The sequence below is a fragment of the Parambassis ranga genome, chromosome 2 (genome assembly GCF_900634625.1).
Source record: "Parambassis ranga chromosome 2, fParRan2.1, whole genome shotgun sequence".
Lineage (NCBI taxonomy): Eukaryota > Metazoa > Chordata > Actinopteri > Ambassidae > Parambassis > Parambassis ranga.
In genome coordinates this window covers 8,228,584-8,255,673 of record NC_041023.1, presented here as the reverse complement: position 1 = coordinate 8,255,673, position 27,090 = coordinate 8,228,584, and the positions used below count along the sequence as shown (strand labels likewise).

At 43.1% G+C, this 27,090-nt stretch overlaps 1 protein-coding gene across 6 annotated transcripts in view; it reads right to left on the bottom strand.

The window, feature by feature from the left end:
• rbms3 (RNA binding motif, single stranded interacting protein) overlaps positions 1–27,090 on the bottom strand; it is a 217,419-nt gene that overhangs the window by 22,960 nt on the left and 167,369 nt on the right. For all 6 annotated transcript variants that reach the window (XM_028432420.1, XM_028432383.1, XM_028432392.1 and 3 more), the window contains 3 exons: positions 8,027–8,133; positions 2,220–2,263; positions 297–393 (listed from right to left, as the gene is read on the bottom strand). In XM_028432420.1, coding sequence (XP_028288221.1) covers positions 297–393; positions 2,220–2,263; positions 8,027–8,133 — 248 coding nt within the window. The remainder of the gene's footprint in view (positions 1–296; positions 394–2,219; positions 2,264–8,026; positions 8,134–27,090) is intronic.

The window sequence follows — 27,090 nt, the reverse complement described above, 5'->3', positions numbered from 1 at the left end:
TCCAGAGACACTTTCATTCTTGATGGGCGAGTTTCTTTTTTCTACCCTGTCAGCCGTTTTTTTTAACCCCCCCCCCCTTTTTTGTTGCTTGTTTTCTGATGCCTGTTGTGTTTGCCGCCTACGAAACAGATGTCACCAAGCACAGCTGGAGCTGCGAAGAAACGGCGACAGAAGAAGCGAGAACCTCATGCTGTTTTTGCAGCCCGCCCTGTCTCTTCCACCCCCCCCCCCTTTTCACAAAGTAAACCCTCACACACGGCGGCAATCTACACATAATGCCGTTCATTATGGCCCACCTGATATGTGGAAACGGGGGAAGCAGCGATGAAGGGCGTGATGGAGGTCTGTGCGATCATGCGGTTGGTGGCGATGCTGTAAGGCGAGGAGTAGAACCTGAGAAAGGAGGGGAAAAAAAAATACTAATTTGAGATATTTTGCCTAAATATGCTTTACATGAACATATAGTGAATTTTCAATGAGGTCTCAGACTCTTGGACCCCACTGCCTACACAAAGACACAACAGTTAGCACACACACTGTACATTTATCCTGTAGTGTGTTCAGAATAAACACCTGGCCGTGTATTGTATTTCAAACAGCGCATTAAAGTTTCATGAATTTTACAGCATATTGGAAAAATGTAGTTTTTATCACATCATACTGAGCTTTATCATCACATAAAGAAGGAGGTTGTCCACCCCACCCCCCCACACACACATGGATTGTAGTATCTGGCTACACCGTGCTGCTGACTTAAGTGGGCTGAGCTTGGTGAAAAGTCAATGCATTTCAAGAAGGTACTGTATGGTTTAACTTAAGCTGTGGAGGAGTGAGGTTGTTGGCCACCTCATTGCTGAGGGTTTATAGTAACCCAATGTCACTGAGATCCCCTGGGAAGCTACAATAGTGTCTGAGACATTCAGTGTCAACATACAACAGGCTATGTCAGATACTACATTACATACATACTACATATCATATATATATATATATATATATATATATATATATATATATATATATATATATATATAAAAATTCACTGCATATATATGTATATATATATATATATATATATATATATATACATATATATGCAGTGAATTTTTTACTTTTTTTTTATGCAGAAAAAGATGTTTGGGTTCATTTAGAGGTGATGTCATCAGCACTTTGTCCAGCAGGGGGTGCTCTATTGTGTACAATATTTACAGCACATTTAGCAGAAAACATCTTAGGCATATAATAAAAATATGCAAACTAACAATAATCATATTGTCTCCATGGATTTGGCCAATATTAGTCATTAGTTAGACATACTAGTTTGACATGAACAGTGATTCTGGCAGTTGCAATTGTTTTTATATGGTAATATAATAATTGGATACAAGTTGCATATCCATTGTGGAGAATATCGTAGCATTTCATCTTTAATGTGAGTCAAAATAATTATTTCTTACTGCAAGCATTTAAATTTATTCAAATATAAATGCAAATTTAGTCCCAAAGTCGCATATATAGGCTTTAGATTGGGATCGTTTGCAAAAGAATTATATGTTAAATTCACTAATCGAAACTTAAATTGTGATGTATCTATAGGTACAATGTTACTAGCATTTGTGTTTTATTAGATTAGTTTTTACAATCCTTTCTATTTATTTTTTTTTGATGATGGGCCAGAGCGTCAGGTTGTGAGTGAAGCAGGTTTGGAATTATAATTCGGGGGGTTTACAGTGAAGCAGGTCTTTACATGACAGACTGTGTAAACTTAGAGATGGTATTCATCCAGGGTTTCTTGTTTTTTTTTTTGGTTGAGATTGACTGGGGGATAAGTGCTTTAGGAAGCAAAACTGAGGAGCTTCCTGTGAACGACTGAGGCCAGGGGGAGATAGAGAGGGGAGCCTGGGCACTTTCCTTCCTGTCTCAGTACTGTGGGGAAAAATAAAACACGTTGCCAGGTCATTTATTTCTATAGCACCATGAAGTCCTGACATAAAGACACAAAAACACACAGGAACACACACTCAGCGCGCCCATGCTATTTCTCACTCGACCCCACCAATGAAAACCAATATCTGAAGTCTATATAGATTTTCTTAATCAAACAGTAACAAAGTGCAGACACTACATTAATCTTTATGTATGACAGTGGTATTGACTAGAGTCCTTTGAGCCAAGAGGTGAGTGTATTAGATGGTGCCAAGGATGGATTGAGCTCTTACCCATTCTGCATTGCAGCAGGATCATATGTTAACGCCATGCCAGTCTGAAAGAGAAAAACAGGAACAATGCAGGAATCATCACAAATTAGAAACACAAATCAAAATTACATACAGAAAAATATTTAAATAGCTGCAGGTGTGTTTCCCCCCTGTTTTACATTCTGAACACCTTAAAGAAAGCAGACATAATGTGATAATTGGTGAGTTTCAGAGGTGCCGAAATCCAGATTTTGTTTCCTTTGGAGAGAGTTGTGCTGACTGCAGTACCAATGTTCTCATCTAACTCCTGGCAGGAAAATATGCATATACTCCAAAAATAGCTATTCCTTTAACTCTCATGGTGTGTTCACACTTGGCAGGTTTGGTTGAATTAAACTTTGGAGCGACTGCTCTGTTCATTTAAACAAGTGTAGAAGCAAGACTTTCACTCCAAATCATAGTGTCCATCAAACACTCTGGTGCAGTTAGACTAAAATGTGCACAGACCAGACCTCTAAACAAAGCAAACACAGGATGGGCTGACACCTAAAAACGTGTTTTGTGATGTGATGACATGACATTGTGGTTGTGACCTTAGCCATGTGGCTTTCCTTTTGTTTATTGAGGTATACTGTTAAAAATGCTAGTGTGAGTGGTATGAAAACATCATTTAGTTTATTTAGTCATCATGTCTCAGTTTCACCCTGTGCCCATGTGCTTGTTGTTAAAATATATTCCTACAGCAATGTCACCCAGATAATTTGCTGTACGTTTATTGTAGTTGTGAGAATAACGCAATTTAGACCCTGATCCTCTTTTTGTTCAAAATAAATTAAATTACATCTAAATCAACTCATTTCAAATTGGAAAAACTGACAAGTGACAAAGCCAATGTGGGAGAAAGAATAGTCAATAGGACAAAGTGAATTAGCATTGAAGAGGCCACTTTTTCTATTTCACTCACGTACAATCATGTTTTTATGAATAAGAGGAAATGAAGAAATGCCCTTTGGAGAGAAAAGAAGTGATCGGAGTTCAGTGTCTGGTAAATGGACATGTGTGCATGTGTGTGTGTGTGTGCATGTGTGTGTATGAGTGTTTGTGCATGTTTCTAGGTGACTGTGAGGCCCTCCTAGAGTCCAGGAGAGAAACCTGTGCGCCGCAATCCTTCATCTGCATTCCTGAAGGTTCTCTCCCGGAGGAGAACTAATCCGATTTCTTTTAACGGGAGGCTGCTGAGGACGGCAGATTTCATCAGCATACACACACACACACACACACACACACAGTACACACTTTCTTGCCCTTCCTTTCTCTCACTTCGCTCTCCTCTCTCCTTTCCTTTTTCAGCATCTTGTGTTCTCCTTTCTCTCTTCACCTCTCACTCGTCTCATCTCTTAATCTACCTGCCCCCCCCTCCCATCTCTGTGTACCTCTTTTGCCCTTGCTCCTCCAGAGGGCTACCTACACTGAGCTTTACAGTTAAGGGAACAGTGGCTCAGAGGAGCAAAGGGGATCAACGAGCCTGGACGAAACCTCAAAAGTGAGCAAAAACACAGAATCTGCACTGAATAAATAAGCTGTTGCTGGATGTTGGGGTGTGTGGAAGCAGGTGTGTGTGTAGTAGTGCTTTGTGTGAGTGTGTTTGCACATAAGGGCTTTCAATGTTAAGGCTTTAAAGGCTGGATGAGGATACATGCATTAGCTCTGATAATTTTTTTATCATATATATATGATATATATGATACAATATTTTTACATCCATACATGCAAATGTCTCTGTGCATGTAAAGATCAAGAGAGTTGTACAGCACGCCTGTCAGCATGTTTGTATGTGAGCGTGTCTTCACATGTGTGCTAATAGCGGCGGCAGACACGGCCAGCTGTCTGGTGAGGCTGATAACTCCCCTAAGTGCTGCCCTTGGTTCCATGTGCTGATGAATTCCACAGCAGAGAAGCTCCTGATCAGGGACCCTGCATTGCCGATGACTGATTACTGATGCAGTCAGCTTTTGGCTCTGTTACAACGTGAGGGAAAAGGAAAAGACACAGACAGTCTGTGTATGTGTATTTTTGTCTGAGCTTGATCCAAGGCTAGGAAAAATGTGACTTTATAAAGAGCAAACCCTGTGAACAAAGCTTGGCACCGGCATAAACAGGCCTAAACGCTAAAGGCGGAGCAGCTATTTATGTTCATTTAGCATGCTTCTTCTCCATATGCAGCAAATACAATGATTTAAAGGGAAAGTTCACCTCAAAATCAAATACTTTCTTAAGGCTTTAATGCAATCAAGACTGTATTGGTAGCAGAATTTTATAGAGTGTAGAGAAATTAATTCAAGCTTGTGAAGAATTATTTAGCATTAAAATCTGTCATGTATGTTATCAGGCAGCAAATTTATAAATGTATGTTATTTGTGCACAGATGAGTGACGACTTCCTATATAAGCGACCGTAAAGAGACCTGCTGGGCCACACACACACACTGACCCACTCCCTCCTTGTATTTTTGCCTTACATACACAGATTCACTCTCTCTTTTTTCTACAGCCTTGTGGCCACACACACATATACGCGCACACACACACACGGACATCTGTCAGGCTTTCACACAGACTGGAAGGCCGGATGTTTTTTTCATCTACACTCATTCCCCCAGAGTAGGTGCTTGAGAAGTGTGACTTTGAAAGTTTTTTTGTGTGTGTAGGAGTGTGTGTTGGTGAGTGAGAAAGTGAAAAGGGAAAGAGAGAGAATGAGAGCCCATGGCACTTGTGTCTCTGTGTGTGTGTTGGGGGAAAAAAAAAAACAACAACAAAAAAAAAAACGCAGTGACTAATATGTTTGTCAGCATGAGACAGCGAGAGACAGCGCTTTCTAGACTCCCAGTTTGGGTAGTTTACAAGAAAATCTGTCATATATTTCTCAATCCTCACCAGCAGCCACCCTGCAGCACTCAACCCCTTGTAACTCCTGACTGATCATGCAATGTGTTCCCTCTCTCTTTCTCTCAGTGAGTCACTTGCTCTTTCTCTCTCCATATGTTGCTGTGGGATCTGGGAAGACTTCAAACGCAGAGAAGAGGAAGAGACAGATAGACAAAGTGGAAGAGAAAGAGAGCGAGCACTTAAAGAAAGAAAGAGAGGGAAAGATACAGACTGAGTACTGTAGACAGAGAGAGAGAGAGAGAGAGAGAGAGCGTAACGGATGGTGTGGGCTTCATCTGCCTGCCACAGGGAGCGAGGTGAGGAATGGCCTCAGCTCTGATAAACAGACTAACATGTGATGCATATCTCCCATCTTCCCTGCACACAGCTGATCAATGATGCATACACAGACAGACACACACATACACACACAAACAAGACGTACTATACTATACTATACTATACTATACTATACTATACTATACTATACTATACTATACTATACTATACTATACTATACTATATTATATTATAAGGGTGATTGTTTTGGCTAATCAAGAGAATATTAATGCAGAAGATCTGACTTTCAATGTAGCCAGATGTGTGTCAGGTGTTAATACCAGATGTGAAGGCCTATGATCAGATGGGAACATCTGGATAGTGTATCCAAGTGCATGTTATTAACAGGTCCATATTAGCTCTTGAACTCCAAGCCATAAATCTCAGATTAAACCCATTTATTCTCCAGTTATTGATATCTTTGACAGCTACTTATTAAGATGACAGGAGACTGTGTGTGTGTGCTGTAATTGTGTGTGTGTTTTTAAAAAAATATAAAATTTAATTTATTAAATTTATTAAAAAAATAATTTATCTGGTTTGTGCAGTGCCAAAATTTGCAGATTTGAGTGATTTCTAGATTTTAATAGGATAATCAAAATCTGATATCTTGACCATGCCTATCATTCTTACACAATGAATCGTCAATTCAAAAAACGTCCAATAAAGAAGAACTAAACTTCCAATAAACGTTAGCTCAAGCCCTAAAACTGATATAACGGGCCATTATTAGTCTTAGTCCTAGTAGTGTTCTCAGACACTACCTTGAACTCCAGCAGTTAAGCCCTGGCCCTTTAGTCATGCTGTCATGGCCCTAACACTCTCAAGTAGCCCCAAAGAGTGAACCCACAGTACAAACTTTAGATGTAAGCTAGCTATCAATGGATGTACTATAGCTGCAGTGTCTGTGTGAGAGTATGTGGTGTGTTTATGTTGAGCTCAGCCTCTGGCTGAACTCTGCAGAAACCTTCTGTTGTTTCTCCTCTTCTCCTTCCAGCCTCTGAATGTTTATAAAGTCCAAAGATATGCCCATTTATTTATATTCAAGTTAAATCTTAACATACAGAGACCTGCATGTTAAGAATCAAGTGTCTGCACTGTGTAGTGTGAAGAATGAAGTGGCTAAAATGGTGTTTCCTCTTTGTTTTAGCTTTTCCTTATGCATCCAAACACACACTCACTCAGCTCCATAGTCATCCTTCTTCACCCTAAGTCAACTGAGCTGACCCTGTCAGTGTGTGGGCCTGCAAGAGGATGTAGCAATGTGATTTAGGTTAAACATGCTTCACTGGTTTTAAGGAGTTAGGGCTGCTGAACATGTGATGGACGAACACAAACACACACAAACACAGCTAGTGTCTTCTCAACATACACACACAAACTGAACACCTCCCCATACCCACACAGACACACACACAGAGCATGTGTTCTCTGAAGGACAAACATTTCATGTCTCCTGGTTCTACCCTACCTTGCAGTTTCAGCACAACTGTCAGCCTGACTGAACGTGTGTGGGTGTGTGTTCGTATTCCCCCTATATAGTCCAGTTGAAGCGCTACCTGTGTCCTCTGAGTGTCCTTTCTAGCATAGCAGGATGGTAGAATATGAAGAGACTCTAACCTTGCCTCCATGGATGCTGCCACGCTGTATCTAATTTCAGAATTCTGATGTATGGCAGACATATATGTGTTCAGCCAGGCGTTCTGCTTGAGATGCAAGCTCATATACATTCAGGGGCAGTTTGATCGATATCTGGGGTATTCTTCTTTTCATTTTCTTTTGTAACAGCTCCATACAAACGACAGGCAGTAATGGTTTACATAACGCCAGATGTTTCAGCCAACATCTCTTGAGAGCCCTGTGAGCTGGGTGGGGTCGGTTCTTAGAAACAGCATTATGTCAGAGCTTAGCGTCATGTTCAGGACGTCAGTCATCCTGCTGGACTTAAACTGACACAGATTTGGTCAGATTTGTGTGTCAATTACATAAAAAAATGAAAAGAAAAGAAAAAAAATTTGTACTTTAATTTGTATGTTGGATGATGCAAATTCCAAAGAAGTGATGCAATCATAACACTTTCTACAGCTAGTCACTGAGAAAAGAGTGTTATTGTCAGTTCAACTAAAAAAACTAAAACCACAGCTTGTGCTAATTATTAATATTAATCTATACCCTTTAAAAATGATTAGGGCCAATTGAAGTGTATTGTCTATGGAGTATTTAAAAAAACATTGTTATCCCTGGCAGCAGCAGTTTGACATGCACTCTCATCTGTTGTTTGTTTTGTTTGCATCTTGTCCAAAAGCGAAACTGTTTTTTTTTTTTTAACTTAGATTTCATATAATAAGGCCCATGCTAACAGGGACTTGTTTTAACTGTTTCCACATTTTCTGTATCCCAGATCAGTGGTTGAAAGTGAATAAAATCTTCCATGCTTAGTCAGAGTGTATATATGACGTCTGCATGTCGCAAACTTAAAGATCCAGGGTGTGAAGATGCTGAATTAAATATTTGCTGTGAGTTTAAAGTGCACACATCCATCTGCACTGCACTGCATCATCTTACCTCGCCTTCTCTGTGCCACGGCCTCCCATTCTGAGGGTACTTGCTCTGGCTTTGGCGTTTCTTCTGCCCTCCATCTGCAAATTTGCACAGCAAAGGCTCCGTGGGAGCTGCAGAGAGAAAGAGGACAAAATCATGTTAGGAGGACTGCATTGTGTGACCCCTCAGAAAGACAGAAGCCCTTTTGAACTGCGTCTTTTCTCTTCTTCTACTAACACATCCCTCTCACTCTCTCTCTCTCACCCCTCCCTCTCTGCTTCCTCTCTGCCTTCCTGGAGCTCCTAGACAAATTCCCAGACCGGCGGTGTTGGCAGGCCCTCCCTATCCTCGCCCAGGCTGGCAGCCCATGAAAGAGCATTGCAGGGCATTGTTGAAATAATAATCACAGTAATCGCTCTTGTAAATACCTCTGAGATGGTAATGTAGGACCGCTCTGTCAGCCAAAGCTTATTTCAAGAAGGCGTTCCTGTTCCTGACGCATAATCCCTCCGTGTTTTACTAAAACAGCCACCTCCTCTTTTATTTGAAATTTTATGTCTTTTTCCACACAGCAACCTTCGGTGTGAGCAGAGCTGTGCTGCGTAAATCCTGACAGGGGATATTAATTAAGCTGTTCTTGGTGCGAACACTAGGGGCAGTCTAACCCTTATGATACAACAAGAACAGAGGATTGACACTTGCCCTCACTTCGGAGATAGCGGCTAATCCAATTTAAAAATAAAAACAGCCCTCTCCAATGCACCCTCATCTACACTGTCTCTGTACAGGCTTTTGTATGCATAATTACCAATAAAAGGTCGATGAAAGTGTTACGATGACCTACGTTGCTATAAAGATAAACTTCTTAAAGGGCACTTTCTCACACTCGAGCTGCAGGTGAGCACTAAAAGAGACAAAAATGGCCTCAGGTGAGAGGGCTCTTCTGATGACAGAGTGAAGCAAAAAAAAATCTGAAGAAAGAGTGGGGGAGAAAAAAGCATGAGAATCTGGTGCTTTCTTGGCCGGGGAAGTGTGCATCCCCTTCTCAGTCCACCTCGGTGAAATTGGAATCCTCTAAGAAGCAGATAAGAACATGAGAGATGGAAGCTGTGTAAACTAGGAGAAACACAAAAGTAGAGAAACAAAAAAAAAGACTGTGTAAGAGATAAGGAAGATGCCTGGGAAAGGAGAAGCAGAGTGTGAACCCACACCAGGATCAAACACTCACTCCCTGGGAGAGCTGTACAGTTCAGCTATAGTACAGTACACAGCCAGCCAGCAAGCTTGTCCAAACACCGAGCCTCTGCTGCCCTGCACCTGGTGGCTTTAGAAGGGACCTGACGGCTCTCCTGTCATCGCATTCGCATTACAGGGCTGGCAGCTCGTGACACGACCGCGCTGTGACGACACAGGCCAATGACGGGCCTGTCTGCAGATAGGCCGAGCAACGGGACCTTTCATCACGCCGTGCCAGAGATGACACCTGCAGAGAGAACTGCTGATGCTTTAATCTCCGCTCCCAGATGTTAGAGGTGCTTGGGCCTCGATAACAATGCAGCATCACAAGACAGCAGAGAAAGAGATGCTGTCCAGGCTGACAAGCAGTGACAGCACTGAAATAACCTGAAGTGAAGAGAACTTATGACAAAAGGAGGGGGGGGGGGGGGGTTCCAGGTGATAAAATGACAGAAGCATCACTGAGCTAACCAGGAGAGAGAGAAAGCGGTGCTCACAAGTCAGCACTACCAGATGCTGAAAATGCCTATGAGCTAATAACAGTAGGTGTGTAAGATGAACATGAGAAGAGTGCTGCAGAGCTAAAACTTGGCTCAGTTACACAGAGCTGTGGGCTGATTTATCTCCTGATTTACTCCTCCAGACATTCAGAGGTCTTGGACTTTGCTCACAAAGTCCCAAACCACAATAAGGTTTAGCATTCATTCAACGTAATCACCTTGATTTTAAATTTAAGAAAAAAATTGAGGTGGCTCTGACGCAAGCACGTTTGGCCGCACATTACCATATAATCTGGGCCTAACCTCTGTAACTGTGTCCAAGACCAGATTTTTCCTCCTGTTGTTGGGAAGGGTGAATAAAGGGATAAATCAGACCAGAACTCCAGTAATCTGAGCCCAGCTTAAAGGGATACTTAAGGCCCAAAAAACGTGCAAACACACTCTGCTAGAAAAGAAAGAAAAAAATAATGTGTGAGTGTGTTTATGTGCCTTCAGGGTTTGCTATGGAACCAAACTTTTCAGAGTCAGCCCAGGAGAATGTAGCTGGAAAGGGTGAGTGAGTGAGACGCTACAGAAGAAAAACAACAAAAGCTTTTCTCAAACCTCTCCTCTGGCACTCTGGGAGATAATTAGCTATCGAAGAAATTTGGAGAATCTGACACAGAGCACGCTGACGTTCCTCCTGCGACTACATCCCCAGTTCCCACAGCGAACTAGCCAATTTGTTTAAGACTCAAGCCCAAGATCAACAGCCTCACACCACCCCACCCACCCTGTGAACACACTCACCCCACTGTAGCCCTGACACACACACTCATTCTACCCATAAAAACTCTGTTTTAACCCCTGTAAACACAGAGCAAATACCCGCAGAAACACACACACAATGCAAACTCCTGCCAGCGTCAAAACCCTTCTCAGAGCTTTTACCGCACGCCATCATCACTTACACAGCCCAGAATAAACCAGGCCACTACATTCTAGCCTGCTGATGCGGCATGTTTAGTACAACACATTTCACACTGGCTCCAGTATGTAGGGGGCCACTTTTTTTTAAAAAAAGAAGAAGTTATAAACCAATTTGTTTCCCTGTAATGATCTTAAATCATGGGAAAAAGACATGAAGTACTTTTGGTCAGAGGTCAACAAGGGCTGCTAATAAGCTGCTCCATGGGAACTCCTAATTGATTTTTATGTGGGTTGCTGTAGGAACTGGTAAACACACTAACGAGGGGCGACTGCAGACATACGCACACGCATGTACGCACACCAGGACCAACCACACACAAAAAAGAAACGGCTCTGGATGGTTTGCCGTCATCATAGCCTCAATCTATGCAGAGATAGTCATGGCTTTCTGCTCATCAATGGATGCTTTGCCACGCTGTGAAATGAAGCAATAAGTTCATGCAGATGTACACCAATAACACCAATAACATACAATAGCAATTTAAATTGAAGCTTGTTGCAAGTTTCACTCATTGGTGTTGTGTGCATATGTAATTATTGCTGTTTCCTACGAGTCGGCATCTGGTCAAAATCAGCCCCTTTGGCTGCAGACAAGCCGTTTCTCCCTGGTAGACAAAGAAAGCTTGCGTGCTCCGGATGGTCTTGCAAAAGCCAGCTGAATAACATCTTGATCCATGAATGCAAATCAGTACATGTATTATAACGCTCCAGTTTCAGCCCGGCATACGTTCACTTGCTGTTGTAAATTGGACTGTACATCTGTTTGGCCTGAACGGTGAAATCAATGCAGGAATGCTTCATAAGTCGAGGAGGGGCTGAGTGAAAGGTTTCGCTCAGTGAAACAGCCAGCTTTTCACCATCAAGGCTGTTACAAAAGAGGCCTCTCACAGGGGTTTGGAGTCAAACTGGGCTGGCCTTGCTTTGCTCTCAGAGTATCCAAAGCGCTACAGAGGGCAAACAGAGGGAAGTGTTCAGCCACTTGTATCCAAATATGTCAGTGTGAAAAGGATTCAGTGAAAGGATGCTTTCAACTTCTCAGTGACAACTTTAGTTACAGGGTTCCTGCAGGTACTTGTCTTGCCAGTTTCACAAGCTAAGCATGTCTGAAAAGTCTTGGAGGAAGCTGCAGCAAGGACATGTTTGGGGAGAACATGGAGAGAAAGAAAGAGGACAGCATTTTATTGGAATGCTGCTCTGCTTCGCTGTTGCTCGAGGGGATCTCTAATTGGATCAACAACTGTCTGATTCCCTTCAGCCAGCTTGACCTGTCTGCCCAGACTGAGAAGGCTGTGTCTTATGGGAAAGACACATAAAAAAAGAGTGGGAGGGAGGGACAGGGAGATACAGGAAGAGAAAGCGAGCACAAGGGACAGGGTTTTAAATGAATTTGAGGTAAAAGAGTTTGTGATGGATAAACATGTGACAGGTGGACGGGACGACGGAGAAGGGTCGCTGTATAACACTACAGCAGTGTTGCATATGTGTCGCCATTTTCAGAGTCAAACAGACTCAGAATGGCTGCCAACCAGGAAAGCAGGAGGCAGCAGCTTTCCTACAGGGAGGGCTTTGACGGATCCCAGTCGATAGCTCTCACAACTGCCACGCTGGCCTCGCATCCTTCAGCATGGAAATGAAGACAGTCTGCCAGCCGTTTTGCTGACAGAGATGGCGCACATGGCTCAATGACACGGCCCAATAAATGGAGCGGGCGCCGGAGAGGAGGGCATGGCAAAGAGAGCGACACAAAGAGGAGAGGGAGATAGATGGAAAGACAGATAACAGTGTCATAGACAGACAAAAAGACACAGGACGACTGTGACAGAAAGAGACAGAGGGGAGGAAAGATTCACTGAAGGGAGAAGTGACAGTCCAGATTTCTCCCCTTCCGACTTCCAATCCATACTGTATAGCTCATCTGTCTGAACGGGATGAGCACAGGGAGAAGGATGTCAACAACGCCTTGCTTCTCACTCTGCATCTGCTACACATGCTCTACAGCTATTGATCAGCTCTATCTCAGACTTTTCCATAGAGGGCTTCTTCTGCTGCCAGGCGGTTCAGGCCTGAGATGATATTATGGATTACGGGAAGGGAAATGGAGGGAAGAGCTCTGAATGCGGGCGGTAGAAGCCTGATCGATGAGCTATCGCACACTTAACAAGAGTAATGTTATGTAGGGAGACTCTGACATGCTAATCCTTCTCTCACTCAGTCTGTCTCTGTCTATTACATCTATCTATCTATCTCTGAATACAGCTGGAATATGTGAAAATGAAAGAACAGTGAACAGCATTCTGCTTGAACACAAATGTAATTATTTTAGCAGATGAAAATATGGGCTGAATATAATCGTGCCTTCAAATACTGACTGAATTAATCTGCTATGAGCAGCAAGTGCAGTGCAGCGCCAAACAGGCGGTGGGTTTCCAGCTGCTAGCCAACTCCTGGGAGACAAGCACTGAGGTAGCAGTTAAACGAGAACTTCATTTTAGCTTAATCAGCTAATTCCTCTTGCCATTCCAGACACTGAGGTTGCCATGGTGAGTAAACAAATAACTAAAAACAACAGAGCAGCTAGAAGAGTGCGAGTAGAAGTAGAAGTTAGTGTATTTGAGTTTGCCAGCTCTAATGAATGGCTCACAATCCGGCAGCCATATATTAAAATAACATTTATACAAGCAGACAGTCCCTCACCGCATTCATTTCAAATGGCACAGTCGAGTGTTGCTGGGTCCTGTAGTCAGCTGCGATGCTAAAGTGGCGGTGGCAGATGTTTCTAATGCTAAAGCCACACATGCTGCTACGCGCTGCCAACCTCTTTGCTTTGCTGCAGTATCACTGTCTGCTTTACACAGCTGGCCAGGGTGGCAATTACAGTACAAGTGGCCGCATTGTGGTCGGTTCAAAATTGTAGGAGTATGGAATGAGGCTGGAAGCACTGTTTGTAGAGTGGAATTAAAATAAGATCCCAGCTAAGCAAAAGCCACAATGTGCATCAGAAACCAAATATCTGTACACTGTATGTGCAGGATTTGATGGCCTGGATCAAAAGACAGACAAGTCTTTTAGAGGACAATGGTAAAGATGGAAACAAATGTAATTTTGACATTAATTTGATTTAATTTAAACTTCAATTTTCAATGAAATGTGACAAAATAATATGTAAAAGCATTGTGTTGAAGATGCTGTTGTATTAGTGTCTGATGTATGTGTCATAGAAATTAAAAAAATCTGGCTAAGAAACAATAAAGCACATGTGAGGAGGCACACATGTTACCTACCCCCCAAGAGACAGGTAAACTTTTTACAAACTGTACCTTTAAGAGCAGCTGTTGCTGCACTTTGCCTGAGGGGGCTGACTTGTACTTCGACTGTGTGCGTTGCTGCCTGTGTGGGCAGACAGTGGAGCTTGCTCTGTCCCTGTTAGCAGAGCATTATAACACTGCCAACGCCTCCAGTGACCCGTGAAACCTCCCATCTATAGAGATGAATCATACAGATGGGTGCTTTGTAATTCAAACAGCACTGCCCATCTACCAGACCTACAGCAAATCTTTCTCAGTGTATGTGACAGCGTATCCGAATCAGAATAAATCATTTCTGAAAAATACGCTTTGTGCTGCTCAGTTTGTTTTGAAGCTTTCATTGTCTACACAAAGCACTTGCCTATTAGCCTCTTACTCAGCTTATGCACAGCTTCTGCATACACAGGTTGTTACAGGGAAATTATTTAGGTTCATATTTATCAAGGTGAGGTGTCGCTGAACGTGGTATTTTTCCGTACTGCTCTGCTTGAAATTCACAGAGCTACACTGAGAGTGCATTACAAACAGTACTCCATCATAAGCCAGTGTGAAAGGACATGTTTGTTTTGCTAAAGAGTATCTAACCTCTTTCAAACTTTTGATTCTGTTGTTATAAGTATGTTTAAAGACCTTAAGCCTACCATAATTGATACTGACATTTGAACACAGGCAGAAAATATCCTGTAATTCCATAGAGGCACATCTTTTAGAGAAGCACACAAAAAGGCAGCGTGTGTGTCGGTTAACTAGGTTTCTACTGCAGGGGCTTCCAGTAACAACAGTATGGACAGAAAAGAAAATGAAATTACAGCAAAATAAATGAATTATCAATAAATAGCCCTCAATACTGTATCTGAGGGAGGATCAATATGCCACAGCCGGGCTGCAATGTGGGCCCAGGGCTGAGGGCAGGCCTATAGCTGAAGGACTAGCCAGATCGATAATGTCACTGGGGGTGATTGACGATCAATGCTACCAGTGACGTTGATTTATGATCAATGAAAGCAGGGCACCCGACTAATAAGGAGGGAAGGAGCGGAGCGAGGGGGGATTCCATAGCGACCCCTTTACTGTAACTGATTGGGGATCGATGAAGAGTGGCACCGTGGCTGATTAGGGATCAGGCGAGTCCGCGGCAGAGGAAGGCAGCTATGTGTGAGAGGATTTGGTTGGCTGCGTGGAGACCAGCTCGTCTGAGCTGAGCGGAGCTGCAGAGACTGTAATTAAAGCTGTGCTGAAAGGAGCTTTCCACTGTTTGATAGAAGCTGCAGGTGCAGCTCTCTTTGCTCTTTCACTTTCAAAAGAGCAGCAACACACACAGATACACACACACACAGCTCAGGAAGGTCTGCACAGTGTTCACCTTCACAAAAATCTATTAGTCCGCTGCTCTTACAATGTTTTCTCACCATTTTCAGTTATCTGAAAATAATATATAGAAAACATTATTGCATGTGGTTTCAGCTTGTGTAATATTGCTGCTTAAATCCAAAGGATGAGTAGCTAATTTCACAAAGCAAATGATTATCTCCCACAACAAACCTCTATCGACCGAGGTGTCAGCTCGCTGGGTGCGGAAGCTCCCCTGGCAGAACATGTCAAGAGACAATTTGGAAGCATGGATGAAACCAGGGCCTTCAACGTCTAGCTAAAGACAAAAGAACAATCAGACCAGCGGAAACACAGTGGGTGGTGAGGGAAAATGGTGACACTACAACTAGAGCCTTCTGTGCTCATGTCATCACAAAGACATAGAACATCACGAAGGGTCGACATAGAAGCCTGCCAATGATCCAGTTTACACATCTACAGTCATGATGGCTGCCATCCAGGAATGAAGTTGAACACTTCAGCGATCGCCATTTTGACAGGGATGATGAGAGCACTGCTGCTCTGTAGATCTGTATGCTCTACATCTGCTGGACAACGTGTGTAAACCTACAAAGCCAAAACTTAGATACAAAACTAGATGCTTTGACTGAAAGACCCGTGCACGTCTTCACTTCAAACAGTTCACCAGACGTTCCCAAGGCTCATCGTTCATTCGTTTCTTAGGTATTCTCTTTGTTCTCGAGCAGCGTTGACACTAATTTTTCTGTGTTTCCAGAAAAGTTGCTGACAACAAAGTGGCATCGTCTCTGTGCATGATGAATATATCAAGTGTTTTCAAAGGTAATTAGAACATGTGCAGGCATAATTAGGTAAATATTAAAATTAAGTTTGGATTTGAATTGAAGGTCAAAATATGAAAGTGAATAAAAAAAAACATGCAGCTCCCTGAAAGCATTATAAGGAGCAAATGTATTTCTTCTGGCACATATCACTTTACATTTTTTAAACCCACCAGTGGGGTGCCGACTGTTAAGAAAGGAACAGAAAATCTGACCCAATTTCTTTGTTGTGTCTCAACGATAACATAAGGACGAAAAACACAACAAAATATGAAAGCAGTTTGATAGCACATTCCTCTTCTGGGGAAAAATACACTCCCTTACAATAGCTTCAGTAGCTCTGCTCTTTCCCTCGTGAGGCAGCAATATCAGAGTTATAACCAGCGAGAGAGGTTGACCTGTGCAGAACAACTTTGAGTAAATCCTTGCCTAAACATCTCAGCCGTGATGAAGGGCTTTGTTTTTCTCAGTCTGCGTTAATGGGCTCCAATCGATGCGGAAGAGCTGTGGTTTTTTTTTTCTCTGCATGTCCTGACCCTTAGGGAAACACAGGGAGGTAATGTGGGAGGGGAGAGCTATTGACACACAACATTGATATCAGTAGGGTTCAGAAAAAGCAGCGCATCCTTACCATAAGGAGCCGGGTATCAGCGACTCGCCAATGCAGCAGCAGCAGAGGTACAGTGTTAGTGGAGCTGACAGGCAGTGTAGACTGTAAATTAGCAGTTAGCTACAAAACAAATACTGATGACATTCATCAGCACTCCAACACTACCCACCTGTCCTACACACAAACAGAAATCCTATGCAATGTCAGGCACGTGAGGCAGCACAGCACTGCAGCAGAGGAAAGCACATCGCCACGCTGGCTCTCATCTGTCACCAACAGCAACTAGCTCGCCAGCCGCCATGATGTGCAGCCTAATTGGGGGAGCTGATGAGGTCTGATGAGGCCAGTACTTATTGAATTCCCCGGCCTGTTATTTAGATAATGCTGGAGAGGAGCGGCCTCCCTCATCTTTCCCATTCTCATCCATTCACTGTCCCAGCAGGGGGCTGCCGGCTAATCCACTCTTGTTTATAATGGCTGCACGAACTGAGGGGATTTAGACATGGTTTCCCCCTTTGCTAGTCCACATCTAACACTCCCCACTGTTGATTTTACCACATAATGGGTCTATTGGACAAGTTAACCAGATCCCAACACCCATCTCAACGCTCATGCCTGTCTTTTTTCTCTTACAGTGAGAGGAAGGGGTGGAGGTATTGTCGAATAATTAGACTTTGAAGTAAAGTCCTTTTCTTTTTCTCTGCTTCTGCAAAAGCAATTACCAAACTTCAAATGTTTCTGTACAGTATTCACTGGTTTACAATGCATATAAAGAGAGGGAAAGAAAAAAAAGGGTGATGAAGAGAGAGAGAGAGAGAGAGAGAGAACAGCGGAGAGAGAAGCGGAAGTTCCTGAACAGATGGCTAAATGGCAGGATAACAAACTTTTTAATTCTGGTGAAGGAGATGGAGACCCGTGAAGCCACAGAGGGGTGCCAAGAGTACTGCTCAGTGTGGGACAGCACATCAGAATGTATTAGAACTGATGAAAACTCGGTGATTAATGCCTTCGCTGCACAGCGCTGAAAAGATCTGAAATTCAAATGTGAAGTTTCTATGAAAAAAAGTCTTCATCTCCGTGGTCAGATGTTGATGAGTAGCAGCTGTAGTGTGGTACAAATGAGGAAATGAGTGATGAATTTATGGTATGAAGTACAGTTTTGGGTAATTAAAAACCGATCTTGACGGATGTAACATTACCACATAGCTGTGTATCTGTCATTAACACAGTTATGCTTAGAATACTACCGGTCCACCAAAAGTGCACTGTGCCATCAGGAAAAACAAAAGGCCATATTTATAGGGGTCAGTTGCTGCGCCCTTATAGATCAGGGAGCACGCTGACGGAGGGGGCCATTAAGGCAGCAACATTTAAAAGCTTACATGGAGAAGGTACATCTTACAGTTCACCAGGGGCACGACGAATCAATATTAGCTCGACGTAGAAATCTGCTGTATAATCCTTGATCTCCAAGGCCATTTGCTTTGCTGCCTGAAATTGGATACGCTCTCAGTGCACCCCCACACCCCACACAAACCCTGCCGCACAGAGCCCACCGCTCGCTCCACAAATAAGACATCCTGAAAAATTGATCTGGATGCATCTGTGGCAAGATTACGTCTCAGGCTAAAAGAGAGCTATGACTAGCTCAAGGTAATTCATAAGTCTGTGTGTCTACGTGTAAGAGGATCAGGACAGGGCCTGGTGAACAGGAAAACCTATTGGTGAGTATTAGGGTAGGTGCACTACTGCTATCTGAAAGAGAGCAGCAACAACAAAAAAAAAGACCATTAAGGTAACAACTCTACAAACGTTAAGGGCTGGTAAAGGCCACATATTGAAAAATACGGTCATACGCTCAGTGTACTGCAGGTATGAATAACAACCACATAAAGGAAATCAGTCATCCTTGTTTTTGCCTCTAAGTATTGAATAGTTTTGTAGTATAATACATTTTTTTGACAAATACGTTAAGCAGAAAAGAACAGAATACTTTGTCTAACCGTTGTGACATTTTATTCACCAAAACTTGTTTAGATTTCTCAAAATCCAGCTTTCCTTCTCAGCCTCCTTTCTGCCCTTCAGCAGGCAGTTTCAGCCATCCACATAAGATTTTATTATTCATGTCCACCTTCTCTGATTCGCCAAATGTTTCAAATATGAATTTTTAGATGAGTCTGATTCTCAACCTGATGTTAAGATGCTGAACAAAGTGAGTTTTGTGTTATTAGCTAACTTAGCTTTAGCTTTATGAGCTAATATGAATAGTCATGGCTGGTATATTTCCTTTTGGCTTCCTGTGTACTGCAGTACTTACTGTAATGTAGGACATACACAGTACACTGTGTACTAAACAGATTTGACCTGCTCATTATTACAGGCAGTGTAGTAATATTGTATAATATGTTTTATCAGTGACCTCACCGACTTTATCTACAATGAACAAATATTCTAATTAAACTCAACAATATAACAATAATATTATAGCTTAAATAAATATATATATTTTAAATAACACAGCGGTATGGGGGCGGGCAGCTCATTATCCACTAATGCTTTTTTTTATTTTTATGTGGGAGATTACTTTTATTTGAACTTTTCCAGAGTTTTAAAATGTTTTAGCACCTGGGTTATCTGACCCTTCCTTCTGCCTCCTGGCAGGTGAAGCAAACAAAGCATTGCTCTGTAAGTGAGAAGCTGTACTCCAGCAACAGCACTTACTTCTGTGTAACAAGCAGACATGAAACGTGTTTGTAGAAAGGATACATCTCTATCTTTAGGTGCCTGTTCTTTTTTTTTTTTAATTCCCATGGCAGTGTGTATTGCTAGAGTGGCAGTTGCTGGACTCTCTGAGGCCTTTAAGCTCACTATTTTCTTCCTATTACTTGTGCCCGGTGGGGCAACAGACAGTTGTAGCGAGATGCAGTGCGGCACAGCAGGGGTGGTCCCCAGATACCACAGATTCATACTTTCCACCTGACGCACAGGATAGAGAGAACAGAGAGCTGGCAATTACCAGACTTCTCTCTATATATACTGCAATCCTGGCCAGCTCCACTCCGCTGTGCTCCACTCTGAAGGCTGTCTCAGGGCCAAGCTGGAGGTAATGAAAGCAACACACTCCTAATGGACTATTGATGTGTGTGTATTTGTGGGTGTGTGAGAGGAAGAACAAAGGAAGGAAAAGGGGACTGTAAGAAATCATTCTGCTGGCGTGCTGGTGTGCGTTGTCTGTGTTTTTGCTGTGGCAAAAAGTGCGCATCCATGTCTGCATGCTACTGTAAATCATCTATATAGGCTGAGTAAAAAAGCAGCAGAAATAAACCCCTGCCAGCCACAGAAAGAGAGAGACAGAAAGAGAGACACTGTGTCTGAGACATGAGGTCACTCGGAACCAGGTGTGTTTCCATCATCCTTTAGCTCACACACCAGCAGGCGGCTCTCATATAAATACACACGAAGAAAAAGACCCAAATAGCTCCAAAGGTGACAAAAAGTCCATCATAGTAAATTTTACCAAACAGAACACTCTAACCGAGGGTCCACTGGCAGAGCATGTAAGGTGTGTACGCAGGTTTTTTTTTTGGTGTCCTCTACGCTGCTGGCAGGCAATCGGATGAATGAATGGGCGTCCACTCCTGGAGGTCCGGTGGCACTACAGAAATAACTCTGCTGACCACAGTGACCTCTGCTTGTTCTCACACACAGCCTGCGTCCTGTTCTAATGGAGGCCTGTGCTCTATTTTGGGGACAGCGGCTAGATTTATCTCACTGCCCTCTGTGTCCTGGGACAGTGACAGTGACGTGGCCGGGTGTAACTGATGCCTGCTGCTTTTTTTGAAACCCTGCTTCCCTGACGCAAGCACACACAGGATACAAGCCGTCAGATGAGCTGGCTGCACCTGACTATTTCTGTTTATGTTCAAAATGTACGCTTGTCTTTAAATGAAAGGCGCAGGAGATGGAGAGGAGTCAACCAGTGAACCACAGAGGGTGCACCAGCTGAATTGCTTGCATACCACAGAGACCTCAGAGCATGATTATCCTCCTCAGCAAACTTAATCTTCATTCTGGAGGACGGGCAGGCTGGCCGGAAGGCTATGAGCTAAGTGACCTACTGTATCTGCTGAGAGCCCGAATATTATTCTTTGCAGAAGAAATGCATTGCCTCAGGTACAGCATTAGATTAAGTTGATTGATGGCTAAAACCTAGAATCTGGGGATCCATGAAGATAACGTGCACACACTGCACAACCTCGTTCCAGGTGGTGGTGGTGGAGAGTCCATTCAGATTCGGGAAAAGAGTAAAAAGGATTTTGCCAAGGACTGTAAAATCAGCAGTCAAAGCTTGACAGAATACAAATTTGTATTTCTAGAGGTTTGAATATACCTCCAACCTAATAAGCACTGCTTAGGAAGAGTGTCATACCACGATACTGCATACAGTACACACATAGGAATATAGGATATAACAGACATTCATGCCCTGGAAATGGCATCCAGAAATTAACAACAGCAACGGCCATTGTCTCTAGGGGATACATCATCAGATGCCCTGTGATTGATTTCCAGACTGGCACTAACGCAGTGGACGGATAGACATTGCCATTCCTGAGCCTACACCAGCTCAATTTTCAACGAGGTAAAATATGAGAGGCCGTGTTCTGTACTATAAATTAATAACATTTTACATTCAAGAGCAGATTTTCCGACAAGCCCAAATTAGATGTGAACCTTGTTGCTGCTGCACTTTGATGTATAAAAAATGAAAACCTTCAGAACAAAAAACTTTTGTCGTAACTGTCAGCTGTCCGCGGCATAAAAGAGGCGAACACATCAATGAACACATGTCAAACAAAGATGAGAGGAAAAATGTTCTTCATAAATAAAAGCAGCCTCAGGTGCTTATTTTACTCGCACTGATCCTGTGTCCACTCATCTATATCCAGTAACACAGATGAGCATTAGGGAGGTATGAGCAGGAATGTGTGTGAAGTGTGGAGAGGAGGGGAGAGAAAGTGGCGGATGAAAGACGGTGGCGGCGGGCGGGCGGGATGGATGAGAGAGAGAGAGAGAGAGAGAAAATATAAAAGGACAACAAAAAAAGTGCAAGGAAAGAAGATCAACATGGTGGACAGCTGGAGCAGGGTTAGCAGGGTCAAGATCAGGAACGGTCGCACAGCCAATGTCACCCTTTCATCTCAGCCTGCTGGAGATACAGTATCCTAAACTTTGCTCAGATTTAACCTTCCAAAAGCACAGGTTGATCCAACTTTCCTTCCTCTACCTTTCTTCACTCTCTGCCCTTCCCCATCTGTTCACTTTTATCTTCCTCACTTATTCCTGTCACATTTCCTCAGCTCCTAATCTGTTTCGTTCTATCACACTACTGCTTTATTTCCCTCTATTACTCTCCCCCGTTATGTACCTTTTTCTCATGGTAACTCTCTGTCTCTCTCCACATTAGACGTGGTTGAGTGGAGAGCAAAGTCAATCGCTCCTGTCTGAACCCCTCCAGGATCCAGAGCTCTCCTCTTCTCTGCCTAAACAAACTTTGAAGCCAATCAAAGGGCTTATATTATTTTCTGTGGAAGGGGGAACTGCAGCAGGTGAATACTTTATATTTTCAGTGACAGATGCTCTCAGAGCAGCGCCTTCTCTCTCTCTCTCTCCTCCTCTCTGCTAACCGCTGGCTTCGCTCATGAATGATACAGTTCAGTGGCAAAACAAACAAAGCGTGACAAATCCAGATTATTGTCTGCAGGCGAGATAAGGTTATAATGAGAAAGTGCATCGGGGGAAATTGATCCTTTTTCAGGAAGCTGTCTGATTTACTGGGGATGCCAATAATAACTTCCTGTGTGTCCTGCCTCTAATGGGGAGGAGGGTGGAGTCAGAGGTGGAGGAGAGGGGAGAGGAGAGGAAGAAGGTTCAGGACAGATTTCATTATGATGCAATATCCTGGGAAGTGCACTTTAAAGGGAGGTATTGTGGCCAATTTTTAATCTGTGGCAAGGATGCATTGAAAAGCTGTCTGATCGTCATTGACGATCACACACAGACAGAAATATGGTGAGTTTGCACTGGGTGACAGCAGCAGTGAATGAATTATCAATACATAATGGATTTGACCTTAGAAAGAGAAACATTAGATATAAACAATTCACAGACCAGCACCCACATATGACACGCAGACGCAGGATGGGAACTCCTGTAGCGTACGTGCCTTTTTACGGACTTGGAAAGGCAGCCGTGTCTGAGACACACTGACAGCCAAGCCGCCAACCTACTTGGCTGCACGTTAAATCTACACGCCATAGGGGAGAGTATCTGGCCCGCCGACAGGCCAGTTATTAGCCAGGGGAACGTGGGAGGGATGGCAGAAATTAACATAGATTACTCAAGTATGACTGACAGTTTCAGAAGGGCTTTTTGTGACTTACCAAGTGATTTGGGACTTGCCTTAATTCAGTGAGGGACGTTTTAATACCGTGGGCTGTCTCTGCTATCTTGGCACCGTTGCCTTGGTGAGGATGCCAGCAGGGAGGGAATCTTTTTTGTTTTTTTTTCTTTCTGCAACAGCACCCCCAACAACAGCTCAATGGCACAGTCCTTGTGTTCTGCAAATAATGATGGGAAGTGTTGTCGGCCAGCATCCGGGGTTCAGTGCAGGCCTGTCTTTTGGTTTTATTTAAAGGGTGCCAACCAAATAGCAGCCCCTGTGAACTCTGTCTGGCATTGTCCTGACAGATGTGGTGCTTCTACATAAGCCTGAGGGCAGTATGGACCTCAGACAGATCAGGGGAATAAATCAGATAACTAAGACTTTTATCAATATTCAAATGCACTTAAGCTCATGTTGAAGCATTTTACATTTCACGTAAGTATCCTTAAAGAATGTAAACTGGTGACAGCATGAGGGGGAGTATGAGTGAGACAGTCATACAAGTCAGAAAAGAAATTGTGAAAACAGATAAAGTTAAGAAAAGAAATGGCAGAGAAAAAAACACAGGAAAGCTTGTACATATTGCATGTTTCCGCTTGGTTCCATCTCCCAGGGCCACTGTGGCTGCTTCCTGATGTGGTTTTCATTATTTATCCAGCATCTATTGGACAATATTGGAGCTGACTCTTAGCTCTGCTGCCATATTGGCAGCAGGACAACTGAGCGAGCAACAACAACGGAAGTGAAAAGGAAGAAGCTGTGGTGTTACTGCACATTCAATCTGGACTGAATCTCTGTTTGCACAGTTAGACATTCAAGCAAATGGTGGATTCATCAAAGCTGGGTGCTGTCATTTGCCAGCACAACTGAAAACACAGATTATTGTTTATGTAGCTGTTATGTGATTGATGATTATGAAAAAGAAAGAAAGTTAAAGGAACACTTCAATCAAAATTTTAAAAATAAAATATTCCCATTTGGGCCATTGCCTGCTGCAATTTTGCAACATTTTAGTATCTTCCAGGAGATGAGCTAAAGGAGGTGGCCGAGGAGGGGGATGTTTGGTCTTCCCTGCTTAGGCTACTGCACCCACAACCCAATACCGGATGGACAAAAAGGATGGATGGAAGCCATATTTCCAAACCTCACACCAAAACAATCTAGAAAGATAAATAGCACTCCATGCCACAGGACAAATATGAATATTTAATTTTAGAGTGAGCTCTCCCTTTAAATCACATAAAGAGCAGCCTGGCATGTAAAGTGCATCAAAGGGTTCAATCAATCAATTTTCTTTCTGCCGCTGCACACACACTATATATATATATGTATATGGTGTGTACATGACATTACTCACCTGCCAAAACCAAACAATGGCTAATGTATCTCCAGTTCAAATTACATTTACCATAGGGTGTCATCTCTAAGCTGTTTAATGCATTGTGGGACGAAGGGCTTTAATCAGTGAGGCTCAGTGGAGCCAGCGGATTAAATCACTTTTTATCTGTGCTTCCTTTGACTTTCCTAGTGCTCAGGGTTGCAGTGTAAATCATAATGCGTCCCTGTTGGGCTCACTTCAGTGTAGTTTATTGCTGTAGTCACATTTCATAAATTCCATTTATTCTGTGTATTGAGTAAATCCACATGCACTAAAAACAAGGATAACTCTTTATTCTCATCATTTCTCAGAAAGGTATCATATTTGAAATGACATGGAATACATGTGTATCATCTGTGTGTATGTGCAGGTTTGTACTAGAGTGCGCATGTATGTACTCTCGCATCCGACAGCAGCGGCAGGGAGAGCGGCTGCCGCATTGCACAGAATAACTAAACAGCTGTAGTGCTCCATCAGGGCTATCGATCATGTCCCTCTCTCTGAATCACAATCAGACATGGGCAGAGCAGAGCGGCTGGAGCAGGCCTCGGTGGCTGGCTTGTTGGACGACTGCTACGCACCTCTCATATCAACCAGGCCTCACCAAACAAACCTGACCTGGATATCTGATTAGATGCATCTATATGCAAGGGCCTGTTTCTGAACAACTTGCAGGAACACGCACACAAGTGTTCAACTTCAAGGCGTGTAACACATGTTTTTCAACAAGAGTACCTCATGCTTAATGTACTTATTACTCACGGTGCAGTTATAAAAGGGTCAAAAATGCATTAATCCGTAACTAATAGAAAAATCACATATGATTTCATTAAAACCTTAATGGGAAAAAAAGCTGTTAAGTATCATTAGCTGCCATCTGCTAGCATCCCTCCTCATTGCATATCAGCCTATGTAATCACAAGGAAGTTAGACATTATTACATTAAGATTTAAACAGGAAGTGTATGGAACCTGCTATTAGCTGCCATCTGTTAGCATCCTCTGCTCTGCGTTCTCCCTCTACTGCTGTGTTATCTGTAACTTCCTGCCAATATGGTGGCTTCCTTTCCCATGGTCAGCTGAATTTGACAGATGACCTGGCACCTGACATCCACATATTTACTTCCTGGTGTGGGACAGCAGGGGTACAACTCAATATTATTTCTGTATTGCCACTGGATGCCACCTGAAGGGAGGAGGGCAGCTATAACAAGGCAAACTCCCATCTTATACACACGCACACACCGTCACACACATCTGTCAACACAGTGTGATTGAGTGGCTAAGCTGGAAATGCAGAGGCTTGTCAAATATGTGGACTGGTGAGCAAGCATGGCACACTGAGAATTGTGTGCATGTGTAATGCCTGTGTGTATTTGTGTTTAAATGCTAAATGTCGGGCAAAAAAATGTGCTCATTAGCATTGTATGGATGCTGACATTCCATTCAGGTCAAAGTTAGTGTTGCGTGACCATATTTGTGCTCATGTGGTTTGTGTATGTGTCAGGACTCAGACACACTGTAGCAGTCATGGCTGTCACACAAGCATAACCAAGCATGTGCACGCACACACACACACACACACACACACACACACACACACACACACACACACACACACACACACACACACACACACACACACACACACACACACACACTCCTACTGAGATGTGCGTGGTGGGAGCCCCCCGGGGGGTGCCGCTGAGCTGTCAAAGCAGGATGGATGAAGAAGCTGCCCTGCATAGCAAAGGGCTCTGGGGAAATACCACAGGACACACACAAATGTACACACATTTACTCTATCAGTACATCTGCATGTGCTCTAAAATGCATATATTTGAATATGCACACGTGCATGTGAACAAAAAAATGTAGTCAGAACACACATCTTTGTACAAAAACACACTTACAGTGTGGCCTCTGGGAGAAACAGAATCAGACCAAAGGGTCCTATGCAAGGGAACATCTGAGTTTGATAAGGGAAGAATGTCCAGAGCTCAGACAGCAAGTCAACATGGACAGCGTCAGAGGAAGCACAGTTTCCTAACTTCACCAGTCTTATAACAGGAAACTATTAAAAAAAAATAAAAGGACTGACACAGACAAGCTTTATCTACTGTTGGTCATGAAGGGAGACACAGCATTTTAGACTTTGACACATGCCAACAAAACCTCAACCTCCATGTGAGGTTTTTTCCCCATGCAGTGGCATAAGTGGCCACTTGAGGGTGACTCCAAAAGTAAGTGAATCCTCCTCAAGCTCCATGTTTACAGCAGGAATAAAGATGCTTACATCCTTTTTGACAGGAAACAGCTGTGGTGATATTGATCTGGTTGCACTACCAAGACGGTGCCAACCAGTACCACCACACTGAGCCGGGATCACGCCACAGAGGCTGTGTCCAAACTCTCTTTACCGTATATGATATCAAAAAAATGTTCAACAATCTCTTCTATCTGGCATACACAGTT